This window comes from Periophthalmus magnuspinnatus, chromosome 11, assembly GCF_009829125.3.
Source record: "Periophthalmus magnuspinnatus isolate fPerMag1 chromosome 11, fPerMag1.2.pri, whole genome shotgun sequence".
Lineage (NCBI taxonomy): Eukaryota > Metazoa > Chordata > Actinopteri > Gobiiformes > Gobiidae > Periophthalmus > Periophthalmus magnuspinnatus.
This window is the reverse complement of record NC_047136.2, coordinates 13,573,955-13,591,445: the sequence shown is the minus strand read 5'-3', so window position 1 is coordinate 13,591,445 and position 17,491 is coordinate 13,573,955. Positions and strand designations below refer to the sequence as shown.

The 17,491-nt window shown below is 35.8% G+C and overlaps 1 protein-coding gene across 1 annotated transcript; it reads right to left on the bottom strand.

Annotated features, from left to right (window-relative positions):
- Positions 1-6,416: 6,416 nt before the first annotated feature.
- On the bottom strand, positions 6,417-17,405 carry LOC117379102 (cilia- and flagella-associated protein 69-like). The gene is made up of 23 exons (XM_055225319.1): positions 17,302-17,405; positions 16,972-17,031; positions 16,841-16,906; positions 16,253-16,362; positions 16,099-16,175; positions 15,664-15,762; positions 14,967-15,119; positions 13,950-14,127; positions 12,981-13,104; positions 12,867-12,915; positions 12,665-12,786; positions 11,814-12,045; positions 11,143-11,298; positions 10,569-10,684; positions 10,340-10,458; positions 10,154-10,235; positions 9,620-9,812; positions 8,869-9,003; positions 8,670-8,746; positions 8,108-8,305; positions 7,684-7,770; positions 7,437-7,508; positions 6,417-6,838 (listed from the first exon to the last, which is right to left on the bottom strand). The coding sequence occupies exons 1-23, from the start codon at positions 17,383-17,385 to the stop codon at positions 6,671-6,673; spliced, it is 2,757 nt and encodes a 918-aa protein (XP_055081294.1). The 5' UTR covers positions 17,386-17,405; the 3' UTR covers positions 6,417-6,670.
- Between the last annotated feature and the right edge of the window lie 86 nt (positions 17,406-17,491).

Sequence of the window (17,491 nt, the reverse complement as noted above, 5' to 3'; positions counted from 1 at the left end):
CACGCCACCTCCCTTTGTCATGGAAATATTGCCACTTTGCCTGAAATGATCTCTCTTGCATTTTATTACATGTTTTTTTTTAATTATTATTATTCTCAAAATATCTGAAAACACATGCATCCTTTACTAAGAGGAGTCTCACCTCTCTACAGATCTGGCCTGTAACTTGGCGTCAACTGCTTGTCTCTATGGACATGGAGCCATTTAGTGGCACACTGTGGAACATTTCAGACAAAGCAATTACAACTCCATGGACATTAGCAGATTATGGACCATCAACCAGAGATATTACAAAGTGCACCTTAACAATTAGCATCACCTGAGCCTGTTTCTGTTATTAGATTAGGCCTGTTAGTTTACCTGTAACAAAGAATAAAATAGTGCAACTGCTGCATCAAATCTTATTAGAGAAACAGATAAGATTGTTTTGGCAAATTAAACCACACAAAATATATATATATATATATATATATATATATATATATATATATATATATATATATATATATATATATATATATATATATATATATATATATATATATATATATATATATATATATACACATCAGTGTTATCCCAAACCAGTGTTGGGTTGCTTTGTGAATGAGAGTAGACTTTCTCTCAGGAAGTTTGTATTGAACCAGTGAGTCTGAGCTAGTCTTTTGTCCTGATCTATGTCTGTGTATTCTGTTGTATTTTATAACTCATCCAGACAGTCTAAACTGACTGTACGGCCAAATCCTGCTTCTGCTGTTTCCCACCAGATATTTCTGCACCAGTGAGTCCAGAAGCTTTTCACTGTTTCATTTTGGATTATTTAAACACATTCTAATGGATTTACATTCACATACACTATACATTTAAAATAACACACGGATATGGTAATATGGTTGAGGTATGGTAATATCTGTTATGTAGGCCATGTTCAGATGATTGAGCAATTTAGTGTCGAGAAATAAATTAGCTTGTATTTACATTTGCATGAAGAATAGACCACATTAAAAATGGAAAAGTTTTGCATTTTTATTCATTACTTAATAAATTACATTAATTTATAGCAAACCATGTTTTACATTAAAATATGCGATCAGGTGATGGAGAAGTGCTATTACAATACATCTGGTGTTAATTTTCATTCATGTTTGTTAATCAAGTTTTAGTGTTTGTTAACTATATTTAAATAAACACAAATGAAAGTTGTACAAAATAATTTTTCATTCATTTTTGGCCTCTATTTCACTATAAAGTTCTTTGGCATTTTGTTCTTGGATTTATACATTTTACAGTTACAGTGGAATATAAATGTGTTCTTCTGCTTTTAAATAAGTTTTAAAAATATCACAAATGCAACAGGGAAATAGCAACAAAACATGGAAATTTCATTAGGCCCGAGCTCCTACAGGGTGTCGGGCCCATTGCTTTCACACTCATCTTTGTCAATTGTCCTCTCAGTTGCTCCCAGCATGAAAAGCAGTGAGCAACTACCCAAGCTACAGGCATGGGCAAAATTTATAAAGAGCACTATAAATATGGCCCAAACACACTCCTAGCATCAAGCAGTGTCCAAGCTCCCATGTCATGGGCATGGACCATATATTGTTATGGCTACAATGAATGGAAGTTAATGGGAGGTCAGTCGGCAACTCCAATGAGATAGTGGATGACAAGTGCGCTCACACTTGACTCCACAGTGACATGAGGAATGTCAATAGCTCTCAAAAAACATATAATATGCATATTTCCGTGATAACAACTTATTAGTTGAAGAATGTGAAATATGACGCGGTGAGTTAGGTCATGCCGATCAAAAAAATCTGGGGTTCAAAGTCATATTTTGCATGGTGTTGCCATGGCAATGAATCGTGTTGACTTTGTCTGTTTAGTGACAAGTACAGCCCAAAGCCACAATAACACAGAGACACATGGAGCATAAGCACCATCTTTAGGGAGTGATGGGTCAGTGGAGGATGAAGTGCACACCCCGATGCCACTTGCGGTTTTAATTCGTATTACTTTTACACGTTCATTTACTTAACATATAGGCAACAAATTGGACATTTTCTGTCTTTTGAAAAGCCAATAGCTTGTTCTCTGATTGATTAATTGTATTATTAATTGTAATATTTACTTTTCCCCATTGATTTGTAGTGGTTCTGTATCCCATAAAATGTTCTTATTCCATGCCAAGATACACGTGTTGTTCACTATTTATAAAAAAAATAAAAAAATAAAAAAATAAAAATAAAATAATAATAATAGTAATAAAATAAATAAAAATTCACTATTTCACTCTGAACACTTACTTTTACCTTCAGTCATAATATCATAATAATACCATCTCCTCTGACATACATAGACCCTCACATGAACACACTTTTCTCTCAGTTTGGTCTCTCGGTCTGGTCTTGATCCAGTCTGGACTTGTGTTCTGATCTTCTGATCATATTGGTCTAAACTCAGTTTGAATGACATCTGCCTCATGCTGCATGGTCTGGACCTGCTCTTGTTTCTGATCTTGATACTGGTTCATTCTTGAGTCTTGTGTCTTGATCCTGGTTCTGATCCAGGTCTAGACTAAGATGTGTGTTTGAATGCCATTTGCCTGGTGCTGTACACAGAGACCCCCAGGCCCACTGCAGCCATCGTCATGGCAATGGGGTCCAGGAGTCCGAACTGGGGCTGGAGCTGGACCTCACCCGAGACCTGCCTCTGATGACGGACAGAAAAGAGTATTCATTAACAGCAGCATTATATATATATATATATATATATATATATATATATATATATATATATATATATATATATATATATATATATATATATATATATATATATATATATATATATATATATATATATATATATATATATATATATATATATATATATATATATATATATATACATACATACATACATATATATACATACATACATATATATATATATATTTTTTTTTTTGTTTATTAAGCTAAACATGATTATAACATGTACTCATACATAATTTTATAATATCTCTAATTGTGTCATATATGAGCTGAAGTTGGCTGCTTGGTGCTCGGAGAATAACCTTGCTCTGAATACCAAGAAAACCAAGGAAATCATCATTAACTTCAGGAGGCACAGCACAGACCTCGCTCCCCTCTACATCAATGGCAAGTGTGTGCTCTGGTCCACACTTTCCGGTTTCTTGGTGTTCTCATCTCAGAAAACATATCCTGGACTGAGAACATAACAGCTATCACCAAGTAGGCTCAGCAGCGACTATACTTCCTGAGGGTGCTCAAGAAATATGATTTGGACCCCAGCCTGCTGCTCACGTTCTATCATGCGTCTATGGAGAGCCTGCTGACATACTGTATTACAGTCTTTTATGGCAGCTGTACCATGGCGGACAGAGAGAGGCTTCAGAGGGTGGTCAAGACAGCCCAAAAGATCATCGGCTGCCCTCTCCCCTCGATGATGGATATTTACACCTCCCGCTGCCTGAGCAGGGCCAAAAACATTATTAAGGACAGCTCCCACCCTGGCTTCGATTTGTTTCACCTGCTGCCCTCGGGAAGGCACTACAGGGCCATTAAAGCAAGGACCACCAGACTCAAAAAAAGTTTTTTCCCAAGTGCCATAACCCTGTTGAATTCACTTATGCACTGACCTCTGACTTGTGCAATATTTAATATAGTGCAATATTTTTATTGAGTGCAATAAGTTTCATTGAGTGCAATATTTAATATAGTGCAATATTTAATAAGGTGCAATATGTCTGACTGAGTGCAATATCTAATACAGTGCAATATATAATGTAGTGCAATATTTAACACAGTGCAACATTTATTAGTGCAATAGCTAATATATTGCAATACTTGTTCAGTGCAGTATGTGACTCTGCAGTATTTACTTGTAAATTTTGTTGAGAGTTGTAGTCTGGGGTCTTTTAAATGTTTTAAATGTCTTAATGTCTGGCACTAGCTATCTTAGTTATATTGTGTTCTAGTGTCCCATGTCTGTCTGTATTGGAGGGTGAGTTGTTTTTAATCTCGCTGTGCATGTGTATGGTGTTGTACATGTGTATAGTGACAATTCTATTCTATTCTATTCTATTCTAATAGGCATAAAATATAGGTTAATGTAAGTAAGGAATAAAGAGAAACAGGTCTTTTTTTTTTTTTTTAATAGAGTGAAACAAAACCTATAGACCTCCCAATATTAAATATTAATATGTATTAGTTGTTTAAGGCAACAAAACAAAACAAAAAACGCAAAAGTGAGGTTATTGAGGACAGGTCATTGTTGCTCTGAGCTGAAGACGTCAGCAGCAAGAGGTGGAGTCCCGCCTCGTTATATAAGATATTAAATATTTATTTGCACAGTTCTGTCTAGCATTTCTGGGAGCATAAACTGTGAAATCAGTTTAAGTAAAAAAAAAAAAGGTTAAAAAAAGAGAAAAAAAATGTGTGCTTAATTAATTTGTATTTGTGGTGGAAAGAGGAAAATATCACAAACCTGAAGAAGGCGAAAGTATCCTGGTGTGAGTCGCCCCAGTCTGATGATCATTTCTGCAGATTTAACTTTACACCTGCAGGGCATAAGTGAAAAAGCACATTTATCGTCATTTCCATTGACCATGAATAAAAATGTAGAGTGAGGTATAGTTATTTTTTTAAGCTCAGTTGTATTTGATAACATGCACATTTTTCAAGACCTACTTCGAAATGAACAAATTAATCTAAACTTATAATACTTCATATTAATGAAAAACTATACAGTGTAAAGTGTGACAACTATGAGTTACAGTTCACAACCATATATATATATATAAATACTTTTCATGGAGTTTGAACCACACTGTTGTTCCCATAGTGTTATACCATAAGTGCACTGTGACTAAACTGTTTGATTTTTTGAAAAGAGTAAAACATTCAAACGAGCCACTTTGCCAAAATAAATAAGTAATTTAAGATACAATATAAGCAATAGGATAAGTCAATATAAAGTTGAAACCTAGTTCAACTTACCTTCCTCATCTCTATCAAGCCAAATCCCACGTGTTAAATGAATAAATTTTGGTCAGACTAAAGAGGGTCCACTGTGCACTCCGTCCCATTCATAGATCCAATTTGAACGTTCCGATGCACAAAGAGAGAAGGACAGTGGACCTGTCACAGACGATCTGCTCAAAACGTTACAGAGTGAACACTGAACGGGAGAGGGAAAGAGGGTGGAAAGAAAGGGGGAGAAGAGAGGGAGAAAGAGACAGAGGAGGGGGATGGATGGAGGAGAGAGGAGATGAGAGGGAGGGGGTAGCAGAGAGAAGGAAGGGAGGGAATAATTCAAAGGGGAGGGGGTGGGAGGAGCAGGAAGGGGGGGGGTGACAAGAGGAGAGGGGAGAGAAGTGGAAGAAAAGATAGAATGTTTAGAGACGAGAGGGGGAGAGGAGGGGAATGAGGGATGGAGTGAGGGGAATGATAAGAAGAGGGGAGGAGAGAGGATGAGAAGGAGAGAGTGAGGAAAGGAGGAAGAGAGAAGGGTGGGGAAGAGGTAGACAAGGGGAGAGCAGAGAACAGAGGAAGGATGAAGGAGGAGTGGGGAGGAATGGGAGTAGATGGGAGGGGATAAAGAAGAGGAGGGGCGGAGAAGAGGGAGGAGTGAAGGTGGCTTGTTGAAGGCACACGCTTCAATTCACAACTGTGTTAATTCAATGCAGTCACTTATATAAGACAAAAATTACAAAACATTTTCTAGTTATACTTTACGCACTCAAATATACATTAACAACATTTACAAAGGTATGTTCTGCATATCGATGTGAATTGACTTGGGACAAATAATAAATAATATAATGGGAGTGTCATTTTGGGGTTATATAAGCCAGGCCTTTGTCTAGTAGTTGTGTGTTGAAGCTTGAGGTTATATAAACAGAACATGCAAGAGAGATGAATATAGTTTTTGAAAGATTAGTATTTTGTGATTTCTGAACACTCCTCCCTAATGAATTATGAATATATTTACTGGAGCAATAACACAAGCTTCCAACACAAGCTTCCAACATACTAACTAATTGACTGATTACTTGTTCTACAAAGTTTTTGTTATGATTTTGGACACAATCAAATCATTCTTTCAGCATCTTTTAAGTGAGTAAATATCCTCTACTTGTGACATGTTGGGGTAAAGTAAAGCTTTAGTAACCAAAGCAATAGTAAAAAATACAAAATTCACAACGTTGAACACCAATCATAAATTGAATAGGATTTGCACATTACATTTCTAAATATCATGTCAGTGTTTCTTTTAAAGCAATATTTTGAGTTAATGCTCCTGTCTGGATTATTGAACTTGCTGCATACTGGCAACCCTTGGAAAACTATCCATGGACTGCAGTGTTACCAAATAGCTTATGTGTTCATTACTATGTGCATGTTTATATATAGATCTTAATAGAATACAATGTTATTCTGTAGATGGTTTAGTTCTATTTAGCTGTATCACACGTGTTGAGTTATAAAGACTCCTCAGTTTGTTCATTGGTCTCCAGACAACAAGGCTTTGATTGTGTCCACGTCCTGATCTTTGTCCATTCAAAACCACAGTGTCTCTTCTCCTCAAAGGTGCAATCAAAATGTCCACCATCCCATATTGACTTAATCTTATGTGTGTATTCTGTTCAGTGTTTGACAGAGACAGGTCTGAAGTACTCGTGGTCCGGGTTTTGGCTGGTCTGGACCTGGTCTGGTTCCACAGGCTTGACCGAGACTCGGGCTAAAGACACTTTGACTCCCTCTGGTCCCTCTGCTCCGGTGGGCTCCATAGACAACACCTGGCCTACAAAGTGCTACAGAGACAAAACAAAAGTCATTATTAGTATTGTAATGTTAGAATACATGAAGCCCTTTCTCCCAACTGTAAATATATCTCTACACATTGTATGTTGTAAGCTAAATATAAATGTACAAAAATAATGTGAAATGTAATGGAACAAAGCCTTGATTTTAGTGAACCCGTTTTAAGAATTAAAGTTTGATTTGTCAAATACAGTCAAATACAAATAATGTTGCAGTACAAAGATGTAGTGATATTTGGAGGTTTCATGGATAAAAAGTGAATTCAAAGATCAGCCAGTAGATGGCAGTCACTCTACAGCTGTCCACACATAACTTTTACAAAATACCAGTACTTCAAATAGATTTATATACTGAAGATCAAATGTAAACTAAAAGCATGATGTCTTTATCTAGACTACTGTTGTTTTGCCTTATAACAAAACTACAATAGTGGCAGCGGATTCCATAGTAACAATTTTATGACTGGTAGAATTATTACAGTACAGGTACAGGTATTCATAATTTTTATATTAACATTTATGCTGTCAGTTATTTTTTGGCCATGATAACTATTCCAATATAACTATTCCAACGCAATGCTGAAAATACCTTTACAGGGTGAATTCCGTCCTCTTCAGTCATCACTTTAGCTTTGGAAAACTCTCTCTGAGCTTTCACTTCCTGTTTAAGAAAAGGCTCAGAGTTATTCATTGTTGTACAAAAGGAAACATGTAATGGTCGATATATGTATTGCTTTTAAATATCTATGGCAACCCACAGTCACCCAGGCTACATTTTAATTTTTCACCAACAATAAATGTTGAAGCATTACATGTCTGAAACATTGTTGGTTTACCTTCAGAATCTCGTAGTTGGACGTCTTGGACACATAATCATTCCAAGATTTTTTGACGAGTTCTTGTTGTTTCTGGTGAGATTTGATCTGTCACAAAAAGCCAGTGTCATTCAATCCAAAATATACAGTTTAAATATATGTTATACTACATTTTAAAGGTGTATGTGTAAGTGTTCGTCTCCATGGATATGTTATTATGTTGCCTGGAATATTCTACAGTATGGCATTAAACTAATCTAGCCAATTTACAGGTCAGATCCATGAAGAGGCAACTCCACTCACAGTAAGAATACATGTTGTGTTTGTTTTTCAGATATTTCTGAGCAATAAAACATGCAGTTGAATAAAACAAGATACAGTACATACCTCTAATGTCATCAGCAGAAAAGTTACATAGTGCACCTTTAAACATTTGTCCCCTCACCTCAGTGTACATGAGCTGCTCCTGGCTGAGGTTTTCCTTCTCTTGTCTCTGTTGGATGCTGCTCTGTTTCTCCATGACTCTTTTGGCTTTGTCCTCTGATATTTGACAGATGGCTTCTAAACTTTGTCGGTCTGGAGTTATGGATCTGATGCCCTCATGAGCCAACTCTGCACTGATCTCGTCCCACACCTCTCCAACCTGCAACAAGAACACACATACACAAGTGTTTCCCATTAATACATTAATACAGAAGACTGTGGTGGATCCCAATAGTCAAAAGCACGCTAAACAATAACCTGGTGTTAAAAAAATACTTTAGCTTGTTTCATTATCATAAATATATACAAGAAGGTTTGTTTATTCTTTAAAGCAGTGTTTTGATAGGTGATACAAGACATTATTACTCCAAAAAATTTATTCAATAGACCACCATGTGGTCTCATATTAAATATTTGCAATTTCTGTTAGGTTTTAAGCCTAAATTAGCACCGCCACCACCAACATACTACAGACATTAAGAATAGTTTCCGATTTCATGAAATTACTAATAAAATGCATGTACCTTAAAGTCCAGATATCGCTTGACAATGCACAATGTCAAATAGTCCTCAAATGATAATCCAGGAAGGTCATGAAATCCTAAAAATATCATGTACCAGTTGTAAAGATTCAATACTTTTAAACAATGGGTAGAATAAATGATATACTTTAAACGCTGTAGACATATATATAAAAGAGAAGTGTTCAGTGGATGATTTTACCTACTGCATAGAAGATCAGGTAAATTTTGGACCTCAGATTCTCTCCTAACTCCAAAATCGAAGCACTGGATAATCCATCGAGACACAGGCTTCGGGTGTCCTCCTGCTGCTTATGACAAAGTGGCTTTTTGGGATCTGATTAACAGGAAATAAATAAAAACACACAATACAAAAGGATTACTTTTTTCTCCAATTAGTCTGTCTCTTGCAATTATATAAAAAATTACACAATAAAAATATACATATTTGAAAATATAAAATGAGTAAAATGAAAAAATATAAAATATAAAATGAGTAACTTTTGTAACTATCATGTCTAAAAGTGACTAAATTTGATACTACTACAACTGCTACATATTACTGTTGTATTTGTTACTTAATCTTTATGTAACGTCCCTCCAATTAAGACAAAAAGATATGGATCCTGGTGATTTCAGTTTGATAGAGAGATAGACTGATAAAAAAATATATTAATGCCAAAGAAAATTTCAAAGCTGCCAGCTAGACAACAACATCCAATCATTAGATACATAAATCATTAAACACCATAAAAACAATTTCTTGAAACTGATAAAACGTGATGTAACAGTTTATCAGGTTCAAAGTGCTATTGTGCTAAGCCAGAGAGTTGTACAGTCTGATGGCTTGGGGAACAAAAGTAAAAATAGCACTAAACACAAATCTCCCAAGCACATAAATGATAAAAAAAAACAAAAAATCTCACATACAATTTGTCTGGAATTAGACTTGCCTGTGATGCACCCTTCCTGATCTCTTTGCACTCCCAGCTCGGCCTCCTCTTCCCTCCATGTCTGCAGTAGGACTCTAGGGGCGGTTTGTCCCCTTCTGTCCTTCCAGCTCCTTAAATGGGACACTGTGTTCGGGTTTTCACATAACTCCAGGATTGTGGACAAAATGAGGCTGTGGACACATTTAGGACTCGACTGAAAGAAATGAAAACATAATATTTATTACAATAGATACATTTACCAGTGTCATACTTTTGAAAACTTAGTTATGAAATTGATTACAGGTGCACTGTGTAGCTTTTCTGGTTGGGAGTTTGCCACCTGCTTGTCTCCATGGAGATGTTATTCTTTTCTTCATAGTTCTGACCTGTAACTAGACCTAGTGGCACCACCTGCTTGTTTTCATTGACATAGATCAGCTTAATGCCATACCGTGGAACATTCTAGGCAAAGCAATAACATCTCCATGGAGATAGAAAAAAAATGTATACAGTGCCCCTTTAAGAAAATTGTTAATAGTGAAAAGAGTAACATACACATAGCAGATCAAGCAATAAACAGACTCCCTCTTTGGCCAAAAAGAAATCTTCAGTTGTGTAACAGCCAACAATGCAAGACCTATGACAACATAAAATACAAATAATTATGCTATTAAATGTTTGAAAATAACTGAGTACAAAGTTAACATCAATTGCAGAGTAAATTTAAGACGATATACCGACCAGACACAGTCGACAGTGGAAAGGAGGAGTTTGTTGTGCCCTAAACCGCTGTAAAACAGATTGCATCCTTTCTTCAGGAAGTGAATGACCATTTCAACTCCTTCAGACCCAAACAGCTCCTGTAAGTATTGAGGTAGGAATGTGTTAAACAATACAAGATGGCTGAGCAATTGGCAAAAGCAGATCTTCTAGAGGCACCAATTTTCTATGACCAGTGAAAACCTAGTACCTTCCTGTACATGTCGGTCTCACAGAGTGCAGAGAGGATGAGCTGAATGTTGGATTTTATCTCCAAAGAAACGGCATCGTCCTCATCAGAGCTCACTTCTATCTGCATCAAAATGCCTGGGAAAGAGTTAAGGCATATTTTAAAGAACACAGAAATGGAAGCTCAGCTGGAAAAGCATTTGTCCACTTTTGGCAATTAAAACAAATTGAATACAAATTGATATGCTGTTGCTTTCCCTGTAATGTTCCACTGTATAGCATACAACCTCTCAATCTCCATGGAGATAAACATGTAACTGCACTCAACCAAGTATTTTTGGCAGTTTGAATAAACAATTATATTGTTTATTCAAATGTTTGTTTATATCGCACTGTAGACCATTCCAGGCAAAGCAATAACATTTTCATGAGACAAGCAGAAAAGTTACATTGTGCACCATTAACCTGCGTTGTCTCCTGAATGTGTGTATGGGAGAATGAAATACCGCAGTTTGAGTACATTTACATTTACTGTTGAAAAATGTGTAAGCTTCATGCAAAATTTGTAAGCTTGATGAAACTGTGTGTTGTTGTACCCAGTAGGTCACTGATGGCGCCCTGGTCGCACAGGTCTTGGTTGACGATTTCCTCTCCCTGTGAAGTGACTGTGGTGATGAGCCTGATGCAAAAGTGCAGCAGGGTCTTTCTACAATCTCCTATAGGACCACTGAAGCCTCGGGTCTGATTAGGGACTTCAGGTGAAATAGAGAGAAATACAGTTATGACTCTTAACATGGGACAAGATCTCACACCACAAAACCCCCAAATATAAAATAGCGAAAATGTTGATAACTTTTCCATGTGTTTATCTTCAGCACGGACAAAAAAGGGTTAACACCTCGTGAATTATGTCTCCATGAAAAGCCATATTTTTCAAAAATCAGCAACAATATAAAATAAAGATAAATTGAAAATGGTGACGCCAATATTCTGAACTGGACAGAGTAAATTATGTATTATAAATTATGTCAAAATCTCTTCTTGTTTCTTGTCCTTATGAGTTTATCAAGAGGCTGCAACTACCAAAAGTAAACACCTTTTTCTATCCAAAAGTAAAATACAAAAGTTCACTGTGCTGTCTTGTCTTAACCTGTGCAGACCGGTTCTATTGACTGAAATAGGTTGAAAAGACATTAAAGTGCAAATAATATTGTCATATCCCGCATATAATCCATTTAGACTTTCATTGTCCCCTGTGCTGTCTAACCTTCCCGAGTGCACCAGTCCATCACCCGCATTACAAAGGCATTGCCGTGGTAGGACATGTACTCGTCTAACAGGAAGGGGGCGACAGAGCACAAAGTCTCCAGGGCCTTCAGCTGCAGCTCCTGGGATTGAACTGAGGACCAGCCATGAGACACAGAGTGAATCCGAGGGGAGGCAGGCGGAGGTTTGGTGAGGAGCAGAAGAGACAGGAGCACGTTTTCCTCTTTGTAAAGCTTCAAGAAGAGAGCAATGCAAAAATACAGAGAATGTTTCAGATGTCATCACAACATTCTATAAGCATATAAGATGGGGAGAAGCTATAATGAATATTGTTAAAATGCAGATTTTTTTTCAACATTTGAGAATTTAATTGATATTGATTTTGAAAATACAATGTAATAAAAATAGGATAAACTGGCACTTGCCCCTCTTCTGGGATTATGACCTCAACACAAATTTAAAGGTGCACTATGTGCCTTTTCTGGTCGGGGACTCCAGAGTGAGGTTATTGCTTTGACAGGAATGTTCCACAGTATGGCATTAAACTGATCCATCTAACTTTTTTCTTTTTTCTTTTTTTTTAATTTCACGTGCTTTTATTGCTCAAAAATGCCTGAAAACATTCTTGGGAGAAGGCTTGGCTTTCGACAGCCCTGACATGTAACTTGGCATAGTGGTGTCAGTGGCTTATTTCCATGTATAGACAAGACAAGATTACTGCCATACTGCCATACTGTGTAAAATTTTAGGTAAAGCAATGACATCTCCATGGAAACAAGCAGATGATGGGGACTCTCGGCCAGAAATGTTACATAGTACATTTTTAAGTTGTGCTCATGTATTATAATGTACCTGCAAAACAGCCACATCCATAGACATCAAGGACAGTAGATTTAGAAGCATCTTTTTCATTTTCAAGTCTTCATGTGAGTAGTTCATCTTTAAATTGATGATCAACGGATTGGTAGATTTTACTTAAATATATAAAAAAAGATAAGTTATTTGGACAAAGATATATATCAAAGAATATTTTTTATACTGAATGGAACCTTACATTCTGGGTATGTAGACAATGATATGAGTAGTTTGGCGAAGAGACTCTCCTGAAAAAGACAATATGTGAGCAATTCTAAATGTTACTTTTAGATTCCAGTAAAAGTGAACTCACAATGAACAAACTGTTGCTGCTTTCAGCCATTAACGTTGTAAGGACGAGCAGGTCATTTCTGAGGCTCAGCTCTGAATGGTGAACAGCTGTCAACAGCTGGTGCAGAAAAGCTTCTTTCAGAGATCTGGAATAAATAATACAAAATATGTGCTACATGTACATATCTTATTGTATTACAACAAACCCATAGTCCAATTAGTATGGTCTCTAGTAGCCTTTTCTTTAATCAAGTTTGAAATAATACTGACAAAACTAGTGTACTGTGAGTGAATGTATAGTGGTGGAAAGACTACTGAAAATTTGCACAGAAGTAAAAGTACAGTTACACGGCTAAAAATGTATTCAGTTATAGTAGTACTAGTGTAGAGATGCAGTGTTTGAGGGCATAGAAAGGAGCAAACACTGTGGTGAGACAGATGTGCTTGGGGCTTGAACTGCACTCACAAAGTGTTGCAAGTACATTCCTCAAATCATACTCGGTTACAAAGAACAGGTTTACAAATCTACACAAAAATACAATGACCCAAAGAATCTACTCACAGTTACATGAGCTATTTCCCACCTCTGTAAATGTATGTGGAGATTATAGATTGGAGTAGAGAGTATATGATAGTGCTGTCAATACTTAATATTGATTCCATTACCACAATGATAGTAAAAAACTCCTTATTTAGACAACAGAATTTCATTTTCAACATTGAATAATAGTACTTTCTTTTATATCGCCATCTGTAGTTGTATCTGGGTAATCCCTCAGTCATCCAGGTAGGTTCCATAGTGGTCCATACTACTCTGTGATCTTATACTACTTCTGATACAGCTCAAACTCATTCTAAACCTAATCAGGAAAGGTTCATTTCTGTCCAGTGAATGACTTTTTAGTATTGCTACTTGCTTACAATACTTACAAATGAGTATCTAGTTTCAATACTTTTTAGTATAAAAAATCCCTACAAATTTCATACATACACTAGACACTCAATGGTGCTGAGTTGAGCTAAGCTTCTGTGCTTGTTCCTGCTCCCCAGAAGGTTCCAGAGGATTTCGGTCGAGTGAAACAGGACTGGGCCAAAGGTCTCGGACTCGCTCATGAACAGACAGATGCTCTCTGCTCCCCGGGCCTTCAGTATTTGCCCACAGTTCAGGTCTGTTTAACATATAAGATGTGATTAAGGGCAAGTCTATTGACATCCATTGACTTTGACTCAAGGACACTTAATCACTGTTTTGCTTGATTCAAACGCATTATGCCCTTCAGGTACTTTCATACAATCAACAACATGCAAGGCCGCACACTGACTTTTTGAAGTACGTCATCTTGATAGATGACCATTTTAGCTTATTCTTGGTTTGGTTAATTCTGGGCAGATTTTTTTTACCTGATTTAGTCCTGGTTTATTCCTTGGTGATCTTATAGTTCTGCTTCAAATTGTGGTTTAGTTCGAAGCTAAGTTTAGTTTATATCCATTTTAATGCTGGTTTGATTTTGAAAACTAGGTTATAACTGGGGTTATAATATCATATTAGGAAAAGTACAAAAGTCACAACAACATCTTTTTATTCCCCTTATAATGAGGAGCCAGAGAGCAGTTTGAGAGCCTGCAGCAGCTGTAGTTAGTCTAATACCAGGTATATTAAACCTTGTAGAGTCCTTGTTATTGCTGTTTTTTATTGTCTACCAGATCTTTTAATTGACATGTTTTAATTGTTTGTCAAACAAACTTAGATTTTTTTGGTCCAGGTTTATTTGTTGTTTATACATGGTTATGCATGTTTTTCCTCAGTTGCAGTCCTGGTTTAGTCTTGAATTCCAGTTTTGTCTAGTTTATGTGTTTATATCTCTTTTAGTCCCGGTTTGGTCTTGTTTACCTCTGGCTTTAGCCTGGTTTACTTCTAATTTACTCTTGTCTTTAAATACATAGTAAACATACAGAAGCCCAATCCTCTATGATTTGTTTATTAAAACCCTCTGTAATAAATACTGACCAGAAGAGCAAGAGAGAAGCTTCAGAGCCTGCAGCAGTTGTAGTTTGATGTCAGGTCTATGGTCCACAGATGCCAAAGACAAGACCAGTGTTTGGGACAAGTCACTTTTCTCCAGCAGCTGAAGCCTATACCCTGGAGACGTGGGCTGGAGTCCTGACAAAAACAACAACATGAGTCAGTGAAAAAGAAGAATGTCTGAATAGAAATTTCATGTATTATTACTCATACATTCTATTTTTGGGTTTCAGCTTCCTGTTGTATGACATTTTGAGCACCATTCAAAAGAAATATTTTGTTTGTTTTCAATTTTAAATTGTTTTGCAACAAGTCACCTTTTCATAATTATGAAACCAATGGGTGGGAAGAAATTTGTGGTGTGGTTGAATATATTTAAAATTCAGCTATTGCAGTATCACTATACATCTCAAATATCCATCTCCTAAAAGCAAAATACCCTATGTGTGTAATGCATTGTTCTTAAGTCTGTCGAATAAAATTTATTATTAATCTATTATAACAGTACTCCATAAAATTCTCTTAACAATTTCACTAACACAAAAACACCACCAACACAGAACCATACAAAAACCACAACTGCATCACCACAGGAGCCACAGAGCCTCACTTAGGGGCAGTTTAGAAAATCGATTCTCAAAGTGGAAAGGCCTGGCTGTGGTCCCATGTCTCCTCTGCGTACCATCGGGCAGCTGTCGGAGAGTCACAAACTGATAGAAGGACTTCACACACTCAATGATGTTCAACTTGACATCTGGACAAGGCACATACATCAAATAACCTAGAAATAAAACCATAATTACTTAATATAAAAACTTTAATATACACATATACTACTATTTTATGTTTTTCATAGTAAATAGTAAATTATATCTAGTGGCAAATGAATCATACGGATGTTTAACTGACTCAGAAAAGGAAAAAGAATTCTGTGTTTTTTTAGGTACAATTCTATTCCTTAAGCAATTGACATGTATGAACAAATTTCTACTATATAAGATTATTTTATTTTAAACATTTTGTGCTTTTTGGATAATATACTGTATTTGCACAGCCAACACACTGTTAATACGATGTTTCTGCAGTCAAGTAGTGACTTACAAGATGTATAGCTCACCGATTTGTGACAAAAAATAAATGACGTCTTGGGCATAGTTAGGTTCATCTGATGCCCTCTCCTTCAGGAAGGGAAGCCTATGGAAGAATGAACACTTTTATTTATCTTATGTATTAAATTGTAGGTGAATATTAAATACAGTATGTGAAATTACCTGCATAACTTAATTGCTTCACACAAGAAAGGGAGATAGACTGGATCCTCTTTTGATTTCTCTGCACAGATGTCAAATACTTTGGCCAAGCCTTTCAGGTCCTTTAAGAGCTTAAAATACTTCAGGAGGTTTTCTGAGGTCTGGGTTATAAATGCATAATACGTGAATCCCATAGAGGGATGTGAAGTGTTGTCATCAAAGCTGAGGTTATTTCTGAAACAGCTGAGAGTCACGTCAGGGCTAAATTGGAGCCATGGGGATGAAGGTTGCCTCCATGCTCACAGTGCATAAGAACACATATATTTCCATGACAGTGCCAGGGGACAGCCACTGGGAAAATGTGACAATTTAGCTGACAATTAAACAAAAGCAAACTACAAACAGCAGTCACCACACATGATGTATTAAACCAAGATAGAAACAATACACCAAAACAGGCTTCTTCAAATAATAATACAGATTTTACAAAAGTATTTGTATTATAATGACACTTAACTTTGTTAAAACAGATTGTTCTCTTACTAAATCAAATCTAGCTTGAAAAAAATGTTAGGCTAATAATTAAAATCATAAATGTAAAAAGGATACAAAACCATATGGATTTCTCTTCAATATTTTCTTCAATACTAAGAGGTGTCTCTCCTTCAAATTACCCTTAAAACAGACACAATATTATAATTCAAATAAACCTAGAAAGTCAAAATGTGATTTTCACTTACTGTCAAAGGGTCTTCAAGGAGACGAATCACCTTAATAAGTTCAATATTTTTAGCACTGACCTAAAGGAAGATATTTTATTTAGATTATATATATATATATATATATATATATATATATATATATATATATATATATATATATATATATATATATATATATATATATATATATATATATATATATATATATATATATATATATATATATATATATATATATATATATATATATATTAATATAGCAGTAATCTAGTGTCACTATGTACAGTACACCTATACTTTAGACAAAATATAACGTTACATACGATATCATAACAAAAAGCATATCACCTCCAGTTGTTTTCTGTCAGTTGTTGCTGATTTAATTGTGGGAATTTCCGGTTTTCTTCTTTGCAGTAGTTTTCCTGAATCCATTTGTTTAACGTTATTTGACATAAAATAGTGCCTCCATAAAAACTTACTAATGCTACATTTCACTTTAGATCCTGCTAATAATCACTTTAAAAGCAAGTGTCTCTCT